This window comes from Hylobates moloch, unplaced genomic scaffold (genome assembly GCF_009828535.3).
Source record: "Hylobates moloch isolate HMO894 unplaced genomic scaffold, HMol_V3 SCAFFOLD_11, whole genome shotgun sequence".
In the NCBI taxonomy this organism is placed as follows: Eukaryota; Metazoa; Chordata; class Mammalia; order Primates; family Hylobatidae; genus Hylobates; species Hylobates moloch.
This window is the reverse complement of record NW_026652286.1, coordinates 12,592,268-12,616,946: the sequence shown is the minus strand read 5'-3', so window position 1 is coordinate 12,616,946 and position 24,679 is coordinate 12,592,268. Positions and strand designations below refer to the sequence as shown.

The window sequence follows — 24,679 nt, the reverse complement described above, 5'->3', positions numbered from 1 at the left end:
TTGTCCTTGATGGCCTTGATCCCTCCCTACACTGAAAATTCTATGAATTAATAAAAATGCTAAGAATTTCTAACCACTATTTTCCTACATGCAGTGAAAGGAGAGCAATGAAAATTTTACTTGGAAGTGCAAACTGAAGATAGATTTGGCTATTTTCCTCCAAACAAACTGCAGGCATGAAGTATATACACCCGTGGTGGGTGCCCCAGAGGTAGCCCTTGTGGTGTCTACAGTTCAGGAGGATTTGACTGAACCCACCCAGGGGCCAGAGATTTAAATGTATATGGTCAAACTCATCTTTTGTCCAGTGAAAATGCTCAGTAGTATCAGTTAATATAAAACAAACCCTGTGTAGATAAATTTATAGAATTTAAGCACAAATTCAATCACTCACTGGTCCATTCTCCCATCTGTAAGTTCCCATCTAATAGTGGGAACTTAATGGAAAATATGGTTACCATCAAGACCAAGAGTTGAGAGACCAGAAATTACCTTTGCTTGGCAAAAGACTTTCTTAAGAAGCCCTCTTCGTCTTTGAGTTTTAAAGCAAGGGAGGTTAGTAGTCTCGTGATATCTGTTAGGACATAATTTTGAAAGGCTTGATCTTCTGACCTGAAGTGTATTTTCCATTGTCAGTAACATCATGGTACTCATGATGTCACAGCCACGTTTTTCTTTAATATTCTAGGAGTATTGTGTATTTTGTTAGACATCAATAATAACAATAGAAGCTAACATTTATTGACTGTTGCCTGGCTCATACTCATAAGAGACTATAAGCCAGGCACCAGGTTCTCAGCCACCCTAGAATTTGTTATTGTTCGCATTATGCAGATGAGGAAACTGAGGCTCCCTTATAGTATATAATTCATAGGGTGGTTGTGAAGATTTTATTTTATATATATATATAAATTATTATTTTGCAACCCAACAGTATAGTATAGTGGAGGCAGTGTGTGTAATGGTTAAAAACACAAACCCCAGAGTAAGGTGGCCTGGGTTCAAATCCCATTTCTGCCTGTTACAAACAGCATGATCCTGGCCCAGTTACCTCAACTTACTGTGCATCATCATTTTCTCCATCTGTAAATATAGAACCCAATATCTACTTTTTAGGGCTGTTTCTAGGATCACAAGTTAAATAAATGGAAGCAAATGCCAGCATTTGGAAACTTAAATTGTAGTTGTTCCTCTAGATGGCTGTGTGTGATCTATTCTCTGAGCCTCTGTTTCCTTATCTATGTATAAGGTGAGATAATTTAGCAAGAGAACCACTGGGAGACATTTCAGATGATACATTCTAGCTGATTAAATAAATGTGACTGTTATTTCATGTTTTCATATTGTGTGTGTGTGTGTGTGTGTGTGTGTGTGTGTATTAAACATGGTGAATTTTTTCTTTTCTCTATTTGCTGACTGAGTTGCTAAAGTGAACTCAGATGCATATGGGATATTCACTAAATCTTCTGGAATGGTTAGAAGGAGAGAGGAGAAAGCTGTGTTTTAACAAAAATGTCCTTGAGCTGGTTGAATACCTCAGAGCTAGACAGATCAAGCACAGGCTCTGAAGTGGCCATTCCATGGCAATATCAGCCCCTAGAACACATAGAGGACATGATTAGAGGAAATTTCCAGCACTGCTACAGACACTGGGTGGTCCCTGAGCTTGGACTTTTAAAAAGCCTGAGCATGTAGAGACATCAGACCCAAATGGACACTGCATCTTAGGAGAGATCTCCTAAAATGGCCCTAGCCCACTAAAGGCCTACCAGAGAATCGGCTGTTGAATAACATGAACCAAGCAGACACCAGATTATTACCAAAGTTTCTAATATAGAGATTGACAGTGCTGCCTGGGGTTTGAAGTGGGAGAAAGAGGCTAGTGCCTTAGCTTGAACCCAGAAACGATTGCCCCTTCTAGTGTCCAATGGAAAAAGTCAATAAAAACACTATTCTAATGTCTTTTTTTGAGTCATAGTCAGAAAGAAGAAATGACCTGTGGTTGGAAGAGGTAAACTGTGGAATAGAAATTTGACTTGTGCCTCTGGCACCCATAGCCATGAGACCTAGTTTTGTCAGATAATTTCTTTGAGCCTCACATGCCTCCTCTGTAAAATGGGAATAATGACTATTCCTTCTCTTCAGGACTGCTGGGCATGTTCAAAGCAATGTACGGAAAGAGTCTGCCACCTCAGAGGAACTAAAGAGTGGAGTGATTATCATCATGGAGGATGAAAGTGTATTCCAGTGTCTACCTCATTCATTTCCTAAAGTGAATCACCCAGGCCTTGGCTGTTCTAATACCTGGAATTCTCTTTCTACTACAAGTATATCTGTCACACGGAATGTTACCCACTTACTCCCTACGTTTTCTGATCACGTAGAATCTGAGAGGGGAAATAAAACATAAATTTTTGAGTCCAAGATTGACCAACTCCATTGTCTTAAAGGGCTAAGCTGCGGTGACAGGTGCAGCAGGCCAGGCATAAGTAATAGGGAGCAGGGGAGACTGTGGGAAACTGAAGGGCAGCTGTCTTATAAGAGGATGAAATTCTAATCTTTTACAATATATTTCAAGGCAAACAAAGCAACACTCTGGGCTGGGAGTCCATCCATGAACTACCAACTTTTAGCCCCAAATTATGAATACCTTCCTTATTTATAGATGAGGAAATCGAGACTGAGAGTAGGGATATGACATAAGTTAAGGTAGAAATTGGCTTCTGGCTTAATTGAAGCATTTAGATGGGTTGGGAGTGATAATATTAAAATGATGATTGCAAAAAGCTTTATTTCATGCTGTAATGTCAATATAATATTGAATGGGTTGAAGGCTGATATTTTCAATGACTTAACCTGTAAGCAAGAAACTGAAGTGTTGGCTTGGCTAGTAGGTGTGATCTTTAAGTTTATGGTGAGGCAATGCATTTTTAACGATCTCTTAGGAAAATGTTCTTTCTGAATTGTTAAAATGATGAATACATTTAAATAAAAATAGCTTTAGTAAAAACAAAACTATGTGCTATTTATTTGTAATAAAATCTTATATGTCATATTGAGGAATCTCTTCCAGTATTTTGTAATTTCTGCCATTACCCTCTGGTGATGGAATATTGAAGGGAGCATATTTTAGTGAAACAAAAATCGGATCCAGAGTCAGCTGATGGCCTCAGTTACAGTCCTGCCAAATCATTACTGATGTTGGCCTCACTTACAGCCATGCTGCAGCCATGGACAAACTACCGTGCCTCTGGGTGCCTGAGTTTCTTTGTCTATTAAATGGGCAAAGAAATTACCCTGTCTACAGCACAGGATTGCTAAAAATCAAATAATATCCAATTTCTAAAGCAAGTTGACATGTGCAATACAAACAGGAGGTATTAATAAGAGTCTTCTTTCTTGTCACAATCTTTTTCTTTCGAAGGCTGCCAATAATTCTTCTTTTTTTATTACCTTCATTGTCTTCCACCAGCAGAAATGAAATTCAAGTGGCCTCTGTCACATGGAGTTAGTGTGGAGGGGAAACAGGTTGTTTTGTGTTTTACCCCACCCTCCTCACCTTACAGTCACAATTTGTCCTCCATCCAGGACAACACCATTCATTTGGGCTATAAAGATGGCGGCCACCGCTTCGTAAAGGGCTGTACCGTCCATGTTAATGGTTGCTCCGACAGGAAGGACGAATCTAGTCACACGCTTATCAATCCCCAGATTTTCTTCCAGGCAACGGAAGGTGACAGGCAAAGTTCCAGCACTGACAACAAAGAGAAAGAGAGAGACAGGGTTATGTCCACTTTAGAGAAGCAGGACGATACAGAAACTGGAATGCCACTGCATCCTTAGTTTTTCTTGTTTTGTGTCAATCAAGCAATGTGACACGCAAAAAAGCCAGATTAAAAACTGGTGAGCTGGAGGCTCAAATTCAATCTTATTAAGAAACTAATAGGCAGCAAAATATTTTCGTTGGTTCTGGTTTTGGAGATATAATCAGAGCTTGAAGATTTTTTCTTTTGGCCACTGTTTCCATCTTGTATTCAATATTGAAGTGCATCTGATTGCCCACGTTAATTGGGTTGCAAAAAAAAAAAAAACCAGCTATGTCAGAAAAGAATCAGCTATCAACAGCAAAATGGGATGAGGAATTTTTGAATAACCCATAATTTCATGCTAGAAATGCTGTTTCCGATAAAATGACTGAATGGATTGCATTTAGCCCTGGGAAATTGCCCCGAGCTGGGCTTGCTAATTTCCATAACAACAAACATGTCCAGCACCCTTCAGCATGAACCTGAGCTTCAAGCAATTCACTGGGGAACCTCACAGATAGTCCAACACCCTGATATATGCTCATCAGCCAATTCTACAGTCACTTCAATGACATGGAGCAGGAAAGCATGTGCTCAATAGCAAATCGAAGACTAAATATGAAGTGACATCACCCCCACTCCTCCCAGGCCTGGGATGTGGATTCGTGACCACATGACCCAGCCTCGAAGGCCAGAATTCCTGACATGTTCATATGTCTTCAAAATTGGAGACCAATAACCAATAAGGGTTGCTAAAGGCCAGAATATTATTTCCAGGTGGATAGAAGTGCATGGGAGGGTGAGTGGATTTGCTGCAAAGTTTAAGTAATGTAGAAAGCAATGCAGAACACTCAAACTGCCATGGAAGTGCTTCATGGTCCATCCTCTTGATTTTTTTCTATTTAAACTTTAGCAAAGTGGATTAGAAAACCTGCAATGCAGACAACATTTGGAGGTGTTTTCTCTCTTGCACTTAACAGCTTTTGTCAAAGTTTCCTCCTTCTACTGGTCAGAATTAGTGACCAATCTGGACATAGATCCCTGTAGAGGTCTTGGTTTCTCAGACAGTGGGAGAAGACCATCTGCTCCAGGGAAGCTAAGTGAAATGAAGATTCCAGGGCCTATCCAGAACCAACGAATCAGAAGCCCTAAAACTAGGGATGCCCAGATGTGCATCTTATCAAACCACTGGCCCACAAGCTCCTAAAGCAACCTTAGGAGAGCCAGATTTCTCTTACCAGAACATTCTTTGTGATTTCAAGTCAGGGGTCTGTCTCATGCCTCCTTCTTGGTCTGGGGTAGGAAGAAGAATTGTTTGTTGGGGGCCATCTCATAACTAAAATCTTGCAAACCCAGGGCAAAGCTGGAGCCTGGCCTCATTTGCATGCAGAGGATGCCATCAGACGTGGCTTGCTGTCTTAATGAGAAGTCAGTGTCCCTTTCTTCCTCTTACCCCACCTTTTCCTGGGCCCTTTCGAAGGGTTGCCAGGACACCAGGACTGGTCTGAGATGACTGCTCAGTTGTGGTTGGTGGCCAGGATTCTCGATTGCAAGATTCTCAAATCTAAGGATACTTCTGGGATTGCTGGAATACATTTATATTTATTATTGCATTCATTTTTCCAAAACGTCATCAAATGGTCTTTGGACAATTAAGTAGATTGGGAAAAATGATTGGTAAGTATAAAAATATCCTCTATTTCTCTACCGGACAGGCTTTATGTCTTAAAACACCCACCCACCCAATCAAACTAGGACTTGAGAATTTTAATTTCAAGCTTTCCTGTGTGGATGGGCTGACATTCTGACATTGCTTTTTTGGCTCCTGCCTCAATGGCCATATGACAGCCTTCAAATATTGCTAATAATAACTGTCAGATATTTGAAATGCTTCTTTTGTTTTTTACATATTAGTTTTAACAGCCTGCCCTGAAGTTGGAGGGCTGAAGACAGGTCAGTCTCAGGCCACCCCCCTCCCTTTGTCCTCCCTGACACCAGCCTCTGGAACCATTGAGAAAAGCCGTTCAACTACCCTCAACATCTTTATTCTGTACAAGGGCGGAGGAGGCAGAAAGGATATTTTGTGGGCTGTCCCTGGGTTTTACATTTTTTTTTTCTTCTCTGTGACCATGACGGCAAAGAAACCTTCAGTTAATTCTCGGTGCATGACTCATGCCACATGGCCTTTTAAAAAAAGAAATTCCACATCCAGGCAAAAACCACATTTTAACTAAAGATTAAAACCACATTTTTTTTTCAAATGAAATACGGGGTTAGGGGAAGAAATTGGTCTAATATTAGCAGCCTTGGTTGGATAATCTGAGCATTTGTCTCTGATTTAAATACAAATTTGGGCCATTGCAAATCCCCTTAAGATTCACCTTGTCTTATAAAGTTACTGAAATGATGGTCTAGTCATTCAAAAGAAAAAATACTAATATTTTTGAAATAATTGAAAGATCTAAACCATAAAGGTATTGGAAGAAAATAAACAGTCATATCGTATTAACTTGGAGAAGCTATTCCTAAGCAAAATCTAAATTCTAAATTCTAAAGAAAAGTATTGATAGCTTTGACTAAGTACAAATTTAAAACTTCTAGAGGCAAAAGCACAGTAAATTTTTAAGACAAATGTCAAGTGAAGAGGAGGATTATTTGCAACTTGTGACACATGAGCTAATATTCTTATACAAAAAAAGAGCTTAAAAATCAATCAGGAAGGGACGAATACCTCAACAGGAAAATGACCAAGTTCATGAACGATTCACAAGGCAGGGGAAAGGGGAAGGGAAGGAGAAGGAAAGATATGCATAACGCATGAGATTACTTTTCACCTAATAGGACTGGAAAGCATTAAAGTGACTGGTAATATCCAGAGCTGGTAAGTAAGTGGGGATGGGCACACCCTCAAACCCCAGTTAATGGGAACATAAGATAATAAATTTTCCTGAATAGCAATCTGGTAACGTGCTTCAAAACCATCAATGTGCATACCATTTGACTCTGAAATTCCACTTAGCCTGAGGGAATCATCATACAACCTTGCAGGGATGTATTTGTAAGGATGTTTGTCACAGCCCTGTTTAATAGACATGCCTTAAATGTACATCACTGTGGCTAGGACGGGGTGGGGTTTGCATTGTAGTACATACAGTGCATTATTATGCAGTTTAAAAAATGGTAGTAAAGTCTATTGCAATAGATATAACTTTATGATATGTTGACCAATAAAAAAATAGCTATTTGTAAAACAATATATATATAAACATAGTAAGAACTTGAAAGATATGTAACTAAAGACTAATTAAAAAGTTATGACCAGTTATCACTGGATGATAGGATAATTGGCAAAGCTCATTTTCTTCTTCAAAATTGTATTCACTGCCTGAACTTTTTCATAATGAGCCTGCAGAAATTTTATTTTATTTTTGTTTTCTGGTTATGAGCCTGGTATGAGATAAAGTATGAGATACCAGGCTTATAACCAGAAAACAAAAATAAAATTAAACCAGGTTGGGTTTTTTTTTTTTTCTCTTTTTCTTCAAGTGGAGATCTGTATGGATAGAGATACTTAGTCATGGGAAATTTATAAAACCAAGAAGGAAATTTTGAAGTGTTTTCCTTCATCTTCGGAAACTGGGTGAAGAATCCAGATCCTTAAGACTGTATATATTCCAGCTTTGTCTGAAACCCCATTTTCTACTAAGACTGAATCCTCATTGATTTGCAAGATGGAAATTTAATTTGGCTTCCCAGGTGGTTGGCATTATTGGTCTGTTAGGTCCCTTAAGGGAAACCTGACTGCCTGCTCAGTAGCCGTGGAGCAACAGGCCCTGCTGTGTCATGGAGTGGCACCTCCCTAGCAGTGCATGGGCACAGGTTCTGCAACAAGGACCTGAATGGTGAGCTATGGGTTTCAGAATTTGCTTGCCTTCCTGCCACCTGTTTTATGATTCAGTCTTAGTTTTGTGACCCAAGGACATATGTGCAGAAATAAAACAATGATTGCAAGCTGAAAGTAAAACACTAGTCTTAAAAACTCTCAATTGTAAGGCCTTTCTTTCTTTCTTTCTTTTTCTTTCTTTTTTTTTCTTCAGATGGAGCCTCACTTTGTCATCCAGGCTGGAGTGCAGTGATGTAATCTCAGCTCACTGCAACCTCTGCCTCCTAGGTTCAAGCAATTCTCCTGCCACAGACTACCGAATAGCTGGGACTACAGGCACCCCCCACCGCACCTGGCTAATTTTTGTATTTTTAGTAGAGACGGGGTTTCACCATGTTAGCCAGGCTGGCCTCGAACTCCTGACTTCAAGTGATCCACCTGCTGAGGCCTCCCAAAGTGCTGGGATTACAAGCATGAGCCACTGCGCCCAACCCAATTGTAAGACGTTTCTTACGTATTTCTTCTTGTTCATTTTTTGGGTTGTTTTTGTTAGATTCAGTCCAAGATGATAGTCCAAAAAATTATTTTTCTCTACATATCTCTGGGGTCCTCTTTGGCTTTCTAGGCACTGGAACCAAGTAATAAAGGGGGAACTGATTCTTCATCAATGCCAAGTTAACTCTGGGGAAAAATAATCCATTAGAGGTTCGTGTCGAGGTCAAAGACTTGGCTGAATTTTGTTTGTTAGAAAAAGTCTCACCTAACATACCATTTACTTTGTAAAAGCTGCTTCTCCTACTTTTGAAAATTTATTTACCAAAATCTTCAAAGAGTAATATTTTCTGATAGCATTTTCCAAATCACAGGTGAAATGTTTATTGAAAAATATCCTGTTACACTTCCTTTAGAAAACATTTAAAACTAAACTAATGATATAAGTGGCAAATTAGGCATGCAAACAAATAGCATGCATTTATCTGAAAAATTTGATGTGAGATCATATTTCCACACCAGAAGGCTCAGAAGTTCCTAGAAGGAGACAAAAATTCAAAGCATTCGCCTTTTCCAAAAGATCTTAGTAATGTGTGCCAAGTGTTCTTATTGAACTTTGTGATGGGAGGGTTTTGAGAAATGAGAAATGGCAAAGAGGGCAAAAGAGTGAGCAAAGAGAAAGGTGATTTCTTTTGTTCTCTACCTGGAAGCGGTGCCCAGGGCAGTGATCCAAGCTTGGAAAATGCCAGCAAAAAAGGAGAAGGGGTTTTTCCTGGTCACTACAAAGTAAATCAAGGGGAGAAAGATGCCCCCGTGGATGATGAGGCCTATGATCACTGTTACCATGTACATCCCCAGTTGCCTAGCAACCACTTCTAAGTCCTTGATTGCAATGATCTTCCCACAGATCAGGCAGGCGATACCCAGGGGAGAGTACCTGAAAAACACAAAAGGGAAAAACAGCATTGAAGAGATCATTAGGGATTCAGAACCTGGGCCTCCTCTGTACTGCACCCTGAGGAAAACACTTGGCTCTTCTGTACAAAAAAAGACTTTTGCTGAGAAAAGTTCATAAGATTTCACAGATGTTATTTTTTACTTTGGACCAACTCCCTTAACCAAAATCTGTTTTGTGGATCTGGTGGCACCTGCTCTGATGAAAAGTCCAAAGGCAAATTTTGTCGCTAAGGTGAGTTCTAGGAATAAAGGAGAGACATGCATTGCCATCTTTTAGCTTTATCATCAAGTTCAAAGTTGAGAGACCCAGGTGTGTCTCTGGGAATCTTGTTTGATTTGTGTTCCTCAGTTCCTTCCTAGAAATTTGGGAATTTGAGCTTTTTAGAAAACTATAAACTGGAATTTGTAAATTTGCATTGTTTTTACCTTGGAAGACAGGCAATATATTAAAATGAGAGAGAAAGAGAGAGAACAAGGAAATCATCTGAGCCAAAATGTACATTTAGAGAAAAGTGGTTTTATGACTTCTGAGTCTGAAAGTATTTTTTCCATACTTACTCTAACCATAATGCTGGCTACTTTCATTTTGTTTGAAGCACTATGGTGAGAGCTCCACACTTATTCCCTCACTTAATGCTTACCACAACCCAAAAATCTTGGTGTCATTATTGCTACGTGGCAAATAAAGAAACTGAGGTTAAGAAAAGCTAAATAATCAGTCCAAGACCAGGAAACCAGAAAATAAGAGAACAATCTCAGGTCTGTGAAGCTCCCAACTGGGGGATTTTCCCAACGAAGACAAGCCCCTTCTCTTTAGTGAATAATCACAGCTCTTTGTAGATAAGCAATTTGCCATATACCAATTTATCCTATATAAACTGATGTTATAGCTCTATCTTATTATTACTTTATAGAGAGTTTGGAAACTACTTTGGTCCTCACTCTTGGGAAAGCTATTTTCTCTCTCAACCTGAATATATTCTTCCCATATTTGGTAAAATCCTTTATTATCCAGAATGGTGTTGCTAGGGCATGAATTTGTTCAGCCTGTGACAGTTTCTGGCTGACATGAAAATATTTGTGGGAAGGTTGCTACCTTATTAAAAATTATGAACATACTTGAGAGAAAGACCACGGGGAGAATGAAGTCCCTAGATAAGGCTTCCAGCAGGGGTCAGGGAGTCAGGAAAGGTTGCTGTAATTGTAAGATCTATACAGACTTGCAATTGTACCTGGAGCAAACACTTTCCCGGATTAAAGAAAAAATGTGAAGAGTAGATGAGACACATATATATGAATACTACATAAGACATGGAGCTCGTCTCACCACTTATTAGCTATTAATATGTGACCGTGGTTAGTGGCTTATTCCCATTTTACAGATATGGATGTCAAGGCTCAGAGCGGCTAACTCCAACCTCATGGAGATGCTGTGGGGATTAAATTTTTGAGCATGCATATATGTGTGCTGCTAAAAACCTCTCTCACATCTCTGTCAGTACCATTAATTCTCTGAGTCCCGACAAAGGCATTCCTTGTAGGTTCTGTTTTCACACATGCACCCCATGTCTTCTCATCACTCATGCTTAATAAGCCTGAGTTGGTGATGCTTTCTAGAACATCTCATGGGATACCTAATTGCAAGATGATTTTATAGCAACATATTCTCTCAGGAGGAACCTAATCCTGAAGGAACTGATTTGTAACTGACCCAAATTAGTTAAACTAACATTAGCATAGCTGCTCTCTTCCCATATGATAATCTAGCCTGAAGCTCCCACTTTTCCTTTCCGTGGGGTGCAGGCTGGTCAAGTCTGAGTACTGCTTCCCTAGACATTAGGGAGTCTGAGACAAAGCTGTGCTCATGTCATTAAACCCTTAGCTCTCGCGCCATTTTATATTCTGCTGGTGTGTCCATAGTCACAGCATCTTATAAATTATCAAGGTAGTCTCAGGGACCAGCGCTTCATTCACTGAGACTGTAAATAAGGAGAATGAACCTTCCTATAAAGCCAAAAAGCATTTAGCTTCATAAAACAAGAGATCAATGCTTTCCCAAGCACCAAGCACCCTTTAAAGATGTCCAGAAAAACACAAATATAAGCTGCTTTGGGTGCCATTCAATTTTCCTTCTCTCCTGGGATGAACAATTTGTAGAATAGAGAGAAAATGCTTTCAAGGCTCCTTGCCAAAAAAAGACTAGCTATAGAGTCTCCTGGAGAATGCATTTGGGCCACAGACAGATGGACTAGAGAGAGGTAACAGTTTACCTCTGGGGCATTTAGCCAGTTGAGAAAAGCATGAGCTCCCATTGTAAATGGAGAGTGTTAATCGAAGGCCAGAAAGTGAAGTGTTAGGGTTTATAAATATGGCAAGAAGAAGCCCTTGCTAATCCAAACACCTTCATCCCTGGGAACAGGATGAGCATTAAGTAGAAGAAAGTAAGAACCTTTGTTCTATGAAGTCTTTTAGGGCCATTACTTTCTTGTGCCTATTTTTATTTTATTTTTATATTTTGAGACAGAGTCCTGCTCTGCTAGCCAGGCTGGAGCCCAGTGGCACCATCATTGACCTCCTGGGCTCAAGCAATCCTCTCACCTCAGCCTCCTGAGTAGCTAAGACTACAAGTGTTTGCCACCATTCTCAGCTAATTTTTGTTTATTTTTATTTTTGTAGGAGTTCTCACTATTTTGCTCAGCTGGTCTCAAATTCCTAGCCTCAAGCAAACCTCCCACCTCAGCCTCCCAGAGCACTAGGATTACAGGTGTGGCCGACCAACTGCACCCATTTTTAAAGCAAACAACTTAGGCCTTCACTCCAAAACTGGGGCTTCTGGGTTCCTGGGTTTCCATATCGATGAATTACCTAATTGAAAATAACATTCCATGGAAAAGGATGGGCAAATGCCCAGCACCCAAGGCCATCACTCAAAGCTTCTGAGATGAAGCCAGCAACCAAAACCACAAATCAAAGTGCATAAAGAGGCTGAGGGCTCCACAGAGAGTTCTGAAGCCAAATAATGCCCAGTGATTGTTGGTCCAGTTTCCATGTGAGAAGGACATGGCTGGAGAGCTGGGGAGAGGGAATGGCTCCAGTGCTGCTCTTAGGCTGTTCCTGTCCTCTGTTTTCAGGGCCACAGATCCATCCAGGACTGGCCTGTGGAGTCTTTTTCTTACTACTGTATCCATTCTAGCCTCCACCTACTTTGTCTCTAAGCCCTTGCCAGCCTAAGATGCCCCTCGCAGGACTCCACAAACACACTCATCTACAGCCGGCAAGCTACCTAGAATTCAGTCGGTGTCCGGGTGTCAGAAACCACCAGCTTCCTGTTAACAACTCCCTGGCTTACCCTGGGCTTACCTGGGCATACCTGGGCTTACCTGGATTCCCTGGGCTTACCACATACCTATGCAGTCAGAATGTCCTGGAGCTGGCCTTGGGGCGTTTATATTTTAAAGAAGCTCCCCAGGTAATTCTGATCTGTTTGAAAACCAGTATTTCAAGAAACAAAAATCTTAACTGCAACTGATGAAACGCAGATATTACTTGGTGACCTTTTGAAACCATTTACCTTAGCTCCAACTACTTCAGGATCTTTGAGGTCTTAACCCACTGGAATAATTCATTTGGGACTTTCAGGCCTGGGACAGATGATGGAACAGACACTTGGAGTGGAGGTAAGCTGAGGGACTTTCTCAGCCCTGCTGTGAAGCACCTCTGGTTCTGTCTCACACGTTTCCAATAGCTTGCCAATAGAGCTAAACACACATTCCAAGAGTTGCTGAAAGGTGTTGTCTGTACTCAGAAAGTATTACAAATCTTCATCTTTCCCAATCCATTTAGAGATAGGTGTTCCAGCTACCCAAAGAGTGATTTTTGTTAAAAGTTACCATTTGTGGATTAGAACTTTTCATCAAGACAGAGTGACAAGCAGTTTGTATAGCCTCCAGGTTTATTATTTCTCCAGAGACTTCCTTTTGCAAGCGAATGAAATTCCAACCCATCAAGGTGGCCTGCAGGACCCTGGAGGATCTACCTCCTGCCCATCTCTCCAACTTGACCTCCTTTTGCCCCCTTTCACCAACCACACTGCAGCCTCTCTAGACCTTTGTTCTGACCCTCAAAAGGCTTTCCCTGCCACTTCTTCCCCTTGGAATATTCTCCCCTCAGTTCTTCACCAGGTTGCTTGGCTCACTCTGCAGGTCTTCGTTAAAGGTCACCTTCCCAGACAGCACCACGTGGCCCATCACTTCTACCCCCATCACTCTCTCTCGCTATTGCATGGCACTTATTACTATTTGAATTAGTAATAAGTGCTACAAAGACAAATTTGCTACCATTTGCTCCCTTTTGGCTTTCCCTCTCTCCTCTTCCTAGAATGTAAGCTCCACAAGGGCCGGAACCTTTCTCTGTCTTATTCACCATTATCTCGCCAGTACCTAAAATCATTGCCTGCACAGAATAGAATATTTATTGAATGAAAAAAAAAATGGATGGATTGACAAAGATTCTTTGTTTGACCAAACTCTAGTTAGGCGTCTGAACCTTCTTCTGGCCTCTTCTAGGCTCTTTGCTAAACCTTCCTTATAAAATCTGGTTTAGCAAAAAACTCGTCTAAGTCAGGTTAGCAAGAACCTCCATCCTCAAAATCTGATCACCCTCAAATCTGATCAGGTTCTTCATCCTCCCCTGGACGATGTTTGGTCACCCTGTGGCCTTCAGCTAGAATCCTGTGGGGTTGGTTTAGCCAAAATACTCCTTACCCCAGACCATCCACTGCCCCCACCTTGCTCCATGGCTATAAATTCCCACTTACCCATGTTGTACTTGCAAGTGAGCCCAATCTCTCTCTCCCACTCCAAAATCCCATTGCTGTGGTCCCTGTGCTCATTGCAACGATCCTGAATAAAATCTGCCTTACTGTGTTTTAACAAGTGTCATTGAATAGTTTTTTATTTAACAGTGTGGATGGATGGTGGTTTATTGGAAGAAGGAATTGGAAGAGTAGGCAGAGATTTTCCTTCTCACTTTATGTTTTTATAGGGGTAAGATTATGAAACATTTTACTTTCTGTTTAAGTTTTTCAAATTTTGAAAAAAATGTTTTAAATAACTTCCTAAGAAAATGAGGATATGAAAATCATACAAAAATTAAGGGGTTTTCAGGTTTCTTAAAAAATTCATGAACATAGAGATACAAAGGATATGGACTGAATTGATGATAATATTGGTAACAGCAAACAGCTATTACTATAATACTAATCCATGTAAAGTGCTTAGACAGTTCCCAGCACAAAGAAGGTGCTTCATGACTGTTGGTCACAGCCTTAATTCTCACAGCAACCTATGGCCTGGATTCTAGAATCATCCCATTTTACAGATCAGAATGTTGGGGCTTAGAGTGTGTCTAACTTGCCTAAAGTCACACAACTCGCAATAGGAGGATCCTGGATTCAATCCAGTCTGAAGTCAAAAAGAAATTGATGTAGGTATCACTTCTGTACAGCTCCATCACACTGGGCAAGTCAACCTCTGTGCTTAGTTTTCTCATTTGGTAAATGGGTTAACAAAAGCACCTATTTTTGTTCAGTACTATTGTGAAGAATAAATGAGCTAATGCATGTAAAACAATTGGAGTAATATTAAGTATTTAGCAGGAATTTGGTAAATTTAAGTTATTTAATAATAATTGTTTCCTCAGTAATAAATGGGTTAGTACATGTACTGTAACTGAAATCGTACTGAGCATACAGCAAGAAGTTAGTAATTCTAATTTATAATTTAATAATAAAAAGAATTATTATAATCTTTTCAATGTTATATTCTGCTATTATTACTATTATAACTGCTACATAGAAAAGAATATAAAAGAATTCTGATTTTTTAAGCTTTGAGGGGTCAGTTAAAGAGTAGTTAACTGTTTTATCCAGAACCTTTTTACACACATCATTAGCAAATACTGATGCTGATGAGGCAGTGAAAGAATTAAAGAAATGTGTAGAATTGGCATCTCATGTCATGTGACATTGTCCTGACTATGAGCCTAGATGAGGTAACCAAACAGCTGTCAGAAATCGTTCTAAGGTCTTATTCCTGCCTCACAACCACTTTTTACCTCCAAGATGATAATAAGTATTTAGGAGTTCTGGCTTCAATGAATGGGAAACTTCTTAATTCTTACCACCACCCTCCATCTCTGGGGAGAAGGGAGGCTACACTTCATCCCACTGACTCATCTGATGTCCTAGAAGATTCCCTTTCCTGCAAGGGTTTAGTGGAAATCACATTGGTATGGACATAGGAAGGACACACACATTGCCCATGTTATTGGCATCATATTACAGAAATATGGGCTGCATATCTGGCATAAGGATGCGTAATCTGCTAGAAATTCTAGGAAACGATGGAAAATCCTAATGTTTAAGCAAGAGACTTATTCTGCATTGTGTATTATGTACTAAAGTCTCAACAGACTCAGATGAATCTGAAGGACTTAAAAAATGTGTTTTACATTTGGATGTGGTGGCTCATGCCTGTAATCCCAGCACTTTGGGAGGCCAAGGCGGGCAGATCATAAGGTCATGAATTCAAGACCAGCCTGTCCAACATGGTGAAATCCCACCTCTACTAAAGATACAAAAAAATTAGCCTGGCATGGTGGCACATACCTGTAATCCCAGCTACTTGGAAGGTTGAGGCAGGAAAATCACTTGAACCTGGGAGGCAGACGTTGTAGTGAGCTGAGATCGTGCCATTACACTCCAGCCTGGCAACAGGGCGAGACTTTGTCTCTCTCTCTCTCTGTCTCTCTCTCTATATACATATATATATATATATATATACACACATATATATATATACACATATATATATATATACACACATATATATATATACACATATATATATATACACACACACACACACATATATATATATGTTTTACAACACCACCATATTCCCAAATCTTCATACAAAAGAAATATCCAGAAATCTAGAATTGCCTGAGAAGCTGACGGTTCAGTACAATCATAAAAGAGAACATGATGTTATTTCACTAGCATCCTTTCTATGTTTTAAAAGCACCGTAAAACAATGATCTGAACAAGCCAGGTCTGTTAAATATGGTTCATGAAATAGTGAGGAGCATCTGCTTGATCTGAAATCTTGGAGTTTTCAGCTATCCAACTCATTCCTAAAGTTTTAGTAACAATTGACTACAGGCACAGCACCACGTTTGGTTCTGTGGAGATAAAAAATAAGAACAGATTTTTGCCCTTGTGAGGTGGAGTGGGAGACAAGAAAAGGAGGAAGAGAAAAAGCAGCTGGAATTTCCATGAAAGACACCTACAGAAAAGTGGAAAAGGATCAGAAGAGTTTTGGCAAAGAAGGTGGGTAGGCCTGGAACATGCAGAGATGGGGAATAGGTAACCCAGAATTCCTGTGGAAAAGAGAACACAGGTATTACTTGGTCTAAGGGTGGTTTTATTTTTTTCTAGACAGACATACAGGACCATCCTAGAGACCTGAAACAAATGCAAGTAAAAAGCTTTCTGTCTGATGGATATGGGACACCAAAACGTTCCAATGATTGAAGATGACAGAGCTTCCACAATGAGAGAGTAGATACTCATGCTCTCCTAGGCTCCCCTAGATTTCAGAGTCACTGACTATAAACACATGTGAAATAAAGGGGAAACAATATTGCTTAGACGATCCAAAGCAAAAAACCTACCTGCTTATGCATCAAGGGTTTTGATACCCATATGAACTACAGCTCTTCCTCTCCCTAGCTATGATCATCTTAGGCAAGTTAATTATTAGGTTGGTGCAAAAGTAATTGTGGTTTTTCCCATTGAAAGTAATGGCAAAAACTGCAATTCATAAGTTGAATTCATATGTCTCCCAAATTCATATGTTGAAACTTAATTCCCAGGGCAGTGGTGTTAAGAGGTGAACCATCTGGGAGGTGATTAGGTGATGAGGGCTCTGCCCTCTTCAATGGAATCAGTGCTCTTAATAAAAGATGCTCGAGGGAGCCTGTTTTCCCCTTCTACCATGTGAGAGCACACACAAAGGTGCCAACTACAAGGAATAGGCCCTCCACAGATACCAAATCTGCTAGTACCTTGATCTTGGACTTGTCAGCCTCCAGAAGGGTGAGCAATAAATTCCTATTGTTTATAAATTACCCAGTCTAAGGTATTTTGTTATAATAGATGGAAAGACAAAGACTGTGTAAAAGAGACCCCAGAGAGCTTTCTGAATCTCTTTTCATGCTGAGCGAGGTGGCTCATGCCTATAATCCCAGCACTTTGGGAGGCCTAGGTGGGAAGATCACTTGAGCCCAGAAGTTTGAGATCAGCCTGGGTAATATAGTGAAATCCTCGTCTCTATAAAAAATTTTCAAAAATTAGCTGAGCATGGTAGTGTGCACCTGTAGTTCCAACTACTTGAGGGGCTGAGGTGGGAGGATCACTTGAGCTACAGTGAGGGAGGCTGAGGCTGTGGTGAGCCATGATCACACCACTCCACTCCAGTCTGGGTGATAGAGTGAGACCCTGTCTCAAAAAAATTATAATAGAATAAAATTCAAATAAAAATAAGTAAATATCTTTCTAACTGTGGATACAATGAGAAGTTGGTCTGCAAACTGGAAAAGGCCCCTTATCAGACCCAACCATACTGGCACCCTGATCTTGAACTTCCAGCCTCCAGAGCCATAAGAAAGAAATTTCTGTTGTTTCTAAGCCACTCAGTCTTTGGTACTTTGTTATAGCAACCCAACTAAGACAGTTACATAAAAATATACAACCCATTCTCAACTTGCTGGCCATACAAAAGAGAGGGTAGGTTAGATTTGGCCCAAGGGGCATAATTTATCTACGCTTGTTCTAGGGGAAGCTCCAAAAAAGATATTTTCATCCCTTTCTCAAGGTCTTTCTGGAAAGACATTTGATCAGCCCATGCCAACTTTTTCCTGCAGGGAGAGCTCCAGCATCCTCTGAGGACCCCAAGGCTTTCTCAACCCACTGCTAAGAAGAAGTAAGAACAAGGCCACTTACCACATGATCATGATCACTAACTTCATTACAATCTCATTCAAAATGTTGAAGAAATCCACCATCAGCTTGGCCTGATCTCCCATCTTCCCCATAGCGATGCCAAAAGCAATGAAAAACCCTATCAGACCTGTTGGGTGAATCACATTACACAGAAGGACAAATTACAAAGAATGTATTTTTTCTCCCTCATTCTTTACCATTCCCAGTGTATGGAGCCATGTTCTCACTGCTGGTTACCCTATGAATTAGACATTAAAAGAACAAAGCATTATATTTGATACTGAATATAACTTTCCCCTGGATAATTATGGATTTCTTGAACATTTTCCACACGAGCAAGTTAAACTGTAAGCAGTGTTAGGTCCTTGAAGAAAATGTATTCATTTTCATTCCAAACTAAAAGGTGCTCTCTTCTCCCTCCCCTCACTTATGAAATCATGTGTAAGCAGATTCCTTTATTACACAGATTAACGAGGAAAAGCCTGTTGGGACTTGGGGATTATCATACAAACTTTGGAGCCAACATCGGAATAGCAGAGACCAATTAGCCAATAAATTCTTTGCTAGTGTTACATCTAGCTTGTTTCGGTATTATCCCAAATCAACGCATGGCTGGTATGTTTCACTCTTACAAAATCCTAAATGTAAAATTATTTTTTATTACTACACACATAAAATGACACGGAGAAAAAAATACTGAGAAATCAAAGGGAAAACAATAAGAAATCCGAAATTCCATTTTATCCAGTTTTTTAAATGTAATCTGTTATTTATGAATTTGTCATAATTCTTTTCATGACTGAAATGGTTAGAATGCTTTTTTAAATTTTATTTATTTTTTCAGGATCATAAAGACAGAATATAGATTCACTGTCAGATTTTGCTAGTTCCTAGTCCCTCCACTCTCTTCTTCCTTTACTTGACATTCTTGACTTGTGTCTAAGTCCAGCCTCACATCAGCCTTTGGGGTCAATCCTAACCCCAGGAAAGATTTAAGGAGCTTCATTTCTGCCCTCTTCATGTCAGCATCACATTGCACTAGGTCTTGGACCAACTCCAGTACCCAACCGTGAGTCCTACTTCTGTGTTGGTTTTACCTCATCCCCTGCGCCTGAGGTCCTGGGAATCTGCCCTACACTTTAGTTCCTCCAAGGCTAGGCCTGGCTTTGCTCTTGCTACCACTCCTGTTGGTCCCTTCCGTTCTCTCCCTCGGTATCTCACTCTCAGGCCTGCAGTCTTACCCCAATGCATCCAGGGACTGGGGCACATTGTGCGGCTTACAGGTGTTTCCAGTACTGCCTGGGGGCTATCTGGATTTCTAATTGCCAATCCCCATGTGCTCCCTGACCTCTGACCCCTGATCTAGTATTGCCAGTCTTGAGGTCTCAATTCTTACTACTTACATGTTCATTAAATCAGTGTTGCTATGTCCTTGGCTACAGGACTTTGCTTGCCCACCTGACTTGTTCTCTGACTCTGAAGTATGAGCCATCTTCTCTTTCCTCCTCTTCTCCACACCTAACCTGCTCAATTTGTCAGTCCTAATTTCCAGTCCCTCCCTATTATATCCAGTTTCCTATGGTGTCCAGTTATGCCTAAAGTCTTAACCCATACTCAGTAAATTTTAGCATTATAATTTGATTCTCTGAGAACAAAATTCCTTCTCTCTGAACCTTTGACTTTACTCTTTCCATAGTCATCTAACTCACTAACCTCTTTACACCAAGCACATATCAACCCAGATTGTCTAACTACCCTTTGCTGGATCCTTTCTATCTTCAGCAAAAAGAATCCATCACTTGCACTTGGGGTTGCTAATACTTCACATTTAGTATCTCCTCTTTTTGCTCTCAGCTAGAAAGCTTGACAAATGACTTCACAAGTGAGTTATCGGTCTGGAAAGACAAAGGCTTAGGGAAGATTAGATCCAGGACAGAGGGAACTAGTTCTGCAGTAATGTACAAAATCAATTTCAGGCCATTCCCAAGTCCTTCTCTCAAGCCCATGGAGAGGAGTCTGCTACGTGGGAGGTAAGAGAGAATCAATCTGAATATTCTGGCTGAGAATAGCTCATATTACTTGGTTAATTTCATTTGAAATTAAGAGAAAATGCCCGAGGTATCAAGGTCCCAAAGAACCGGAATAAAAAAAGCTCCATTCATTGTCAGCAGAAACTGGCCATATCTATGAGAGATAGGTTTTTAAAGGAACAGTTGGAGTTGATTTAAGCAGTTGGGAGAGGGTGGAGCCCAGAATTGTTTCTAGAGGTTTTTTAGGAGAGAAATGGTTCCTTAAAGAAGTGGGAGGCAAGAGCTGGGGTTGTATCTTCACTTACTGCAAGTGCTTAATCCTCGGGACTTTCCAAAGCCAAAAAACAGAAAGACAGCAAAACAAACAAATAAAAAAGCCACTATCTCCACCCTCAGAAGACCGTGGAAAGAACCTTATTTCAGCCATGATTTGTAAATGGGAAGTTTCTCAACAGTCTAACTTCCCTTGGCTTTCCGGAGCCTTGATCTGCACTTGGATGGAAACCGTATTCAGCTTGTAATTTTTCTCTGTAAACATTGCCTAATTGAAATTGCTCACTGGAACGGGGGTGTTCCATCTGAACAAAACCCTCTTGGACTTGGCCGCTGGGGTTACAGAGTAGTGAGTTGTGTTGAAACTCCCCAGTAGAGCCAAAGGTCCTGTGACTTCCCAGAATCCACCAAGACTCTGGAAACAACCAGGAAAGTCTTTGAATGATTCACTCCAAAGCCCTGGCCCCCCTTGTTCATGGCCTCAAGCTCCTCCAGAGTATGGAGAAGACTGAGGAACACTTTGACAAAAGGGGTTGGGTGTTTTAAGTTATGACCCACCAGAAAAGACCATGGGAGAGTTAGGAAGGTCCTGAAAGGGACGTAGATAGCTGGACAGTGAGGAAGAAGAGCTGCTCGGTGGTGGGTGCTGGGGATATTTGCAAAATCTCCCCAGAGGAACTCTCCTTCCTACTCCTCACTCCTTCCACCTCTCACCTCCCACTGGTTGCTAAACAATGTTTATTGATCTTCCATTGCCCAGCAACCTAGTCAGCTCATCTCTTCCCTCACTCTCACTCACCCAACCTGCTTCCTGCCAGGCCAAACAAAAAAGATCTGCTTCTGCTTCTCAGTGACTGTGCAATTCTGCTCCCTCTCTCTCCTCTTTCTCTCTACCATTCTGGATGGCTAAGGAATAGGCTTACCAAATTTGGAACAAACAAACATGACACTCAATTACTTTTTGAATTTCAGGTAAGCAATGAATACTTTTTTTTTTTTAGTATTATTATGTCCCATGCAATATTTGTGACATACACTAGAAAACTATTTGCTTTTTACCTAAAATTCAAATTTATCTGGGCATTCTGTATTTTACCTGACAACCCAACTAAGGAGACAAGGCCATGTGATATTTTAGATGACAATGTGAAAGGACTACTGAGCTCATTCATCTCTAAGCAGCTGTCATCCAAACCTTTAGAAATTGTGCTTGGATAAATAAACATACTTCATCCATCCAGATTCACCATTTCTCCCAGGTTTTGGCCAAATGCCCCTATTTCCTGTCTAGGACACCATTCTAATGGTGGATGGAGGTTATGGAAGGGAGTGGACCCACTGAGTGGGAGGGGAGCAAACTGGGCAGACTAGAGCCGCTCACATGGTAATAAACCTCTGTCCCTCATGGAGGTATTTTCTTACTGAACTCCTCAGCTCTCCACCCACTTTGAATAATGATCAGAGCTCATATGGAGAGAGCACATGGCATGTGCTACTGTGCCCTATATGCACAATCGCATTTCATCCTCACAGTAATCTACAAAATGGATGCCAATCCCATTTCCATTTTACAAATGAGACTCAGAGAAATGGAGTAACTTGCCCAGGGTCAGATAACCAGTAAGTGGCCCATACTGGATCCAAACCCAGGTCTGCCCAACTGCAGAGCCCAAAAACCTCTAGGATGGCATGCTAAGAAGCCACCGGGCTAGGAGAAAGGGCTCACTGGGATCCCAGAAAGTAAAACAAGATAATCTGTAAAGCTCCTTTGGTACCTACTCCAACACTTTACAGTCCTGGTAGCATTGCATTTGTTTGCAGACTGAGGGCTGCGGTGGTCCAGCCTCCGCACCTAGCACAGCACCAGTACATGGGGGCAGCTTTTAAAAAATGCTTAAGAAATAAAAGCAATGGATATGTCACTTAATAACACAGAGAGTCAGAGAAAATGACTTTCTAACACCACACAGAGAGTCAGGGAATGTGCCCAATGACGGTGAGCTCCCTCCTTTTTTCTCCATACCCAGCTTCTTGCTGCCCTGTCCCTTCATGGTCTCCTCTGCCCTTCTCTCTCTTCCTTAAATGGCTCAGATCTCTGTCCCAGTGACCCTCAAATTGCTCCCCAGAGACAGCCTCCTGCTCCACCTAGAGGACAGCCGAGTCATGAGTTTTCTGAAAAGGGAGTGCAGGATAGCCCAGCCATTGCCAGGGAAGCAGAATCCCGGACCACCAGCTGGCCTACCTAAGACGTTCATTCCATCCTTGAACTCCAGGCCCTTCTTGATAACCATCTTAGTCTCCTCTGGCACCTCAGTCACAGTCTCGTTCAACAGAGAGACAACAGCGCTGGTTGCGTTGGCCTCCTCGTCTGGCGGTGGTGCAACCAGGACTTTCTTCGTCACTGTTTGAATCTAACAGAGTGAAGGAAAAAAGGCATAGAGTTGAGGTTTGGCCTATAAGGTGAAAAAAGAAAAGACTGGCTACTCATATATTTTAAGGTTCCCAACAGGTTAACAATAATTAAGAAATGCCAAAGCAAGGTTATGAAAACTGGGGAATAGTTTATATGTCTATATTTACAAAGTGGTGTTTTATTATACACAGTGAGATACAATTGTCCTAATCACAGATAATTACAGAATTTTTTATTTGTGCAAATTTATGGGGTACACGACACATTTTTTACATGTATATAATGTGTGATGATCAAATCAGGGCATTTAAGGTGTCTATCATCTGAGTACAATGCATTTTTTAAGTACAGTCATCCAACTCTGCTATCAAACATTGAGTGAATTCCTTCTATGTTTCTGTATGTTTGTGTCCTTTAAGCTACTTCTCTTCATCCTTTCCCTTTCCCCCTACTCACCCTTCCTAGCCTCTGTTATCTATTTTTCCACTATTTTCCCATGTGTTCAAATATTTTAGCTCCCACATATAAATGAGAAATGCAATATTTGTCTTTTTGTGCCTGGCTTATTTCACCTAAGATAACGACCTCCAGTCTTACCCATGTTGCTGCAAATGACACGATTTCATAAATATAGAATGCATGAAAATAGTTTGCAAATGTACTATAAGTACTGTAGTCAATAATAGGACACAGGCTTAAACTTGGGGGATAAATGTCTTCTTTCACTCCTGATTGTAGCTCAGAAACAGTATGAAATGTCTAACTTGGATGCTCTTCCTAATTGTGAGACCCAGTTAGAGGGTCCTTCCAGTTGTGATGGTCCTTCCAGTTGTGATGGGCCCTGGGTCTGGTTAAGAATAGGAAGCCTTGGCAGGGGTCAGATCAGCAACTCATGATCCACCTGTTTTCCCCCCTACCTGGTCCCCACTGGACAGGGGCATCACAGGCTGCCTCAGTTTGGGCTCCTTCTAGAGCCAGGCTCAGCTGGAAGTCTCCATCTGGGCACCAAGAGTGCCAGCTGCCAGCAGCCACCATGGCAGGAGCATTTGCTCATATCTCAGATCCAAATTCAAGGTGGGAAGACAGCCGCTCCTTCTGGGCAGTGATGCCAAGCCTTGCTCAATGTTCCCCAAGCGTCTTTGTCAGATGACTCACAAGGAACCTCTCCCGCTATTCCTCGACATCCATGGCAGAGGTCCTATTTTTAAAGGTGCCAGGCACCCTACATGGAGAGTGCTATAAAAATCCACATCTGAGCTTAAAAAACACCACCTCCAGGGGCATTAAAATAGAACTCAATGCAGAATCCTAGATTGTCAGTGCTGGCATGTAGTAGGTAACAGATGGCTGAACCCTGAATAGATAGGGAAGAAGATGTACGGGAAAGTCAAGTGACTTGTTGGACATCATGGAGTTATGGGCAGAACTGGGACTTCGACTCAGATGACCTCACCTCCATTGAGTTATTTCCACAGCCTGTGCTGTATGTTAAGCTATAGGGACGCGATCCTACTGTGCTGGGCCCCGTAGGAAGCAATGCTGAACTGCCAGTTATTCAAAATGGATGGGAAGGGAGGTCAGTGTTCTCTGAGGTGAGGCAGGGTGCTCTCTGTTCTAGCCTGGCCACATGTACTCCTGCAGGGAGAGAGGAAGTCTGGAGCCCACTGTGTGAGGGGAGAACAGGCAGCCCACTTCTCCCCTCAATGCGGCCCCTTCATCTGGGCGACATTGGTGTGAAGAGGATCACAAGAGAAGCTTCCA

At 41.2% G+C, this 24,679-nt stretch overlaps 1 protein-coding gene across 4 annotated transcripts in view; it reads right to left on the bottom strand.

The window, feature by feature from the left end:
• Positions 1-24,679, bottom strand: part of SLC1A2 (solute carrier family 1 member 2) — a 166,551-nt gene that overhangs the window by 36,759 nt on the left and 105,113 nt on the right. For all 4 annotated transcript variants that reach the window (XM_032166271.2, XM_032166272.2, XM_032166269.2 and 1 more), the window contains exons 5-8: positions 22,748-22,916; positions 18,203-18,329; positions 8,885-9,118; positions 3,560-3,754 (exon numbers count right to left, since the gene is read on the bottom strand). In XM_032166271.2, coding sequence (XP_032022162.1) covers positions 3,560-3,754; positions 8,885-9,118; positions 18,203-18,329; positions 22,748-22,916 — 725 coding nt within the window. The remainder of the gene's footprint in view (positions 1-3,559; positions 3,755-8,884; positions 9,119-18,202; positions 18,330-22,747; positions 22,917-24,679) is intronic.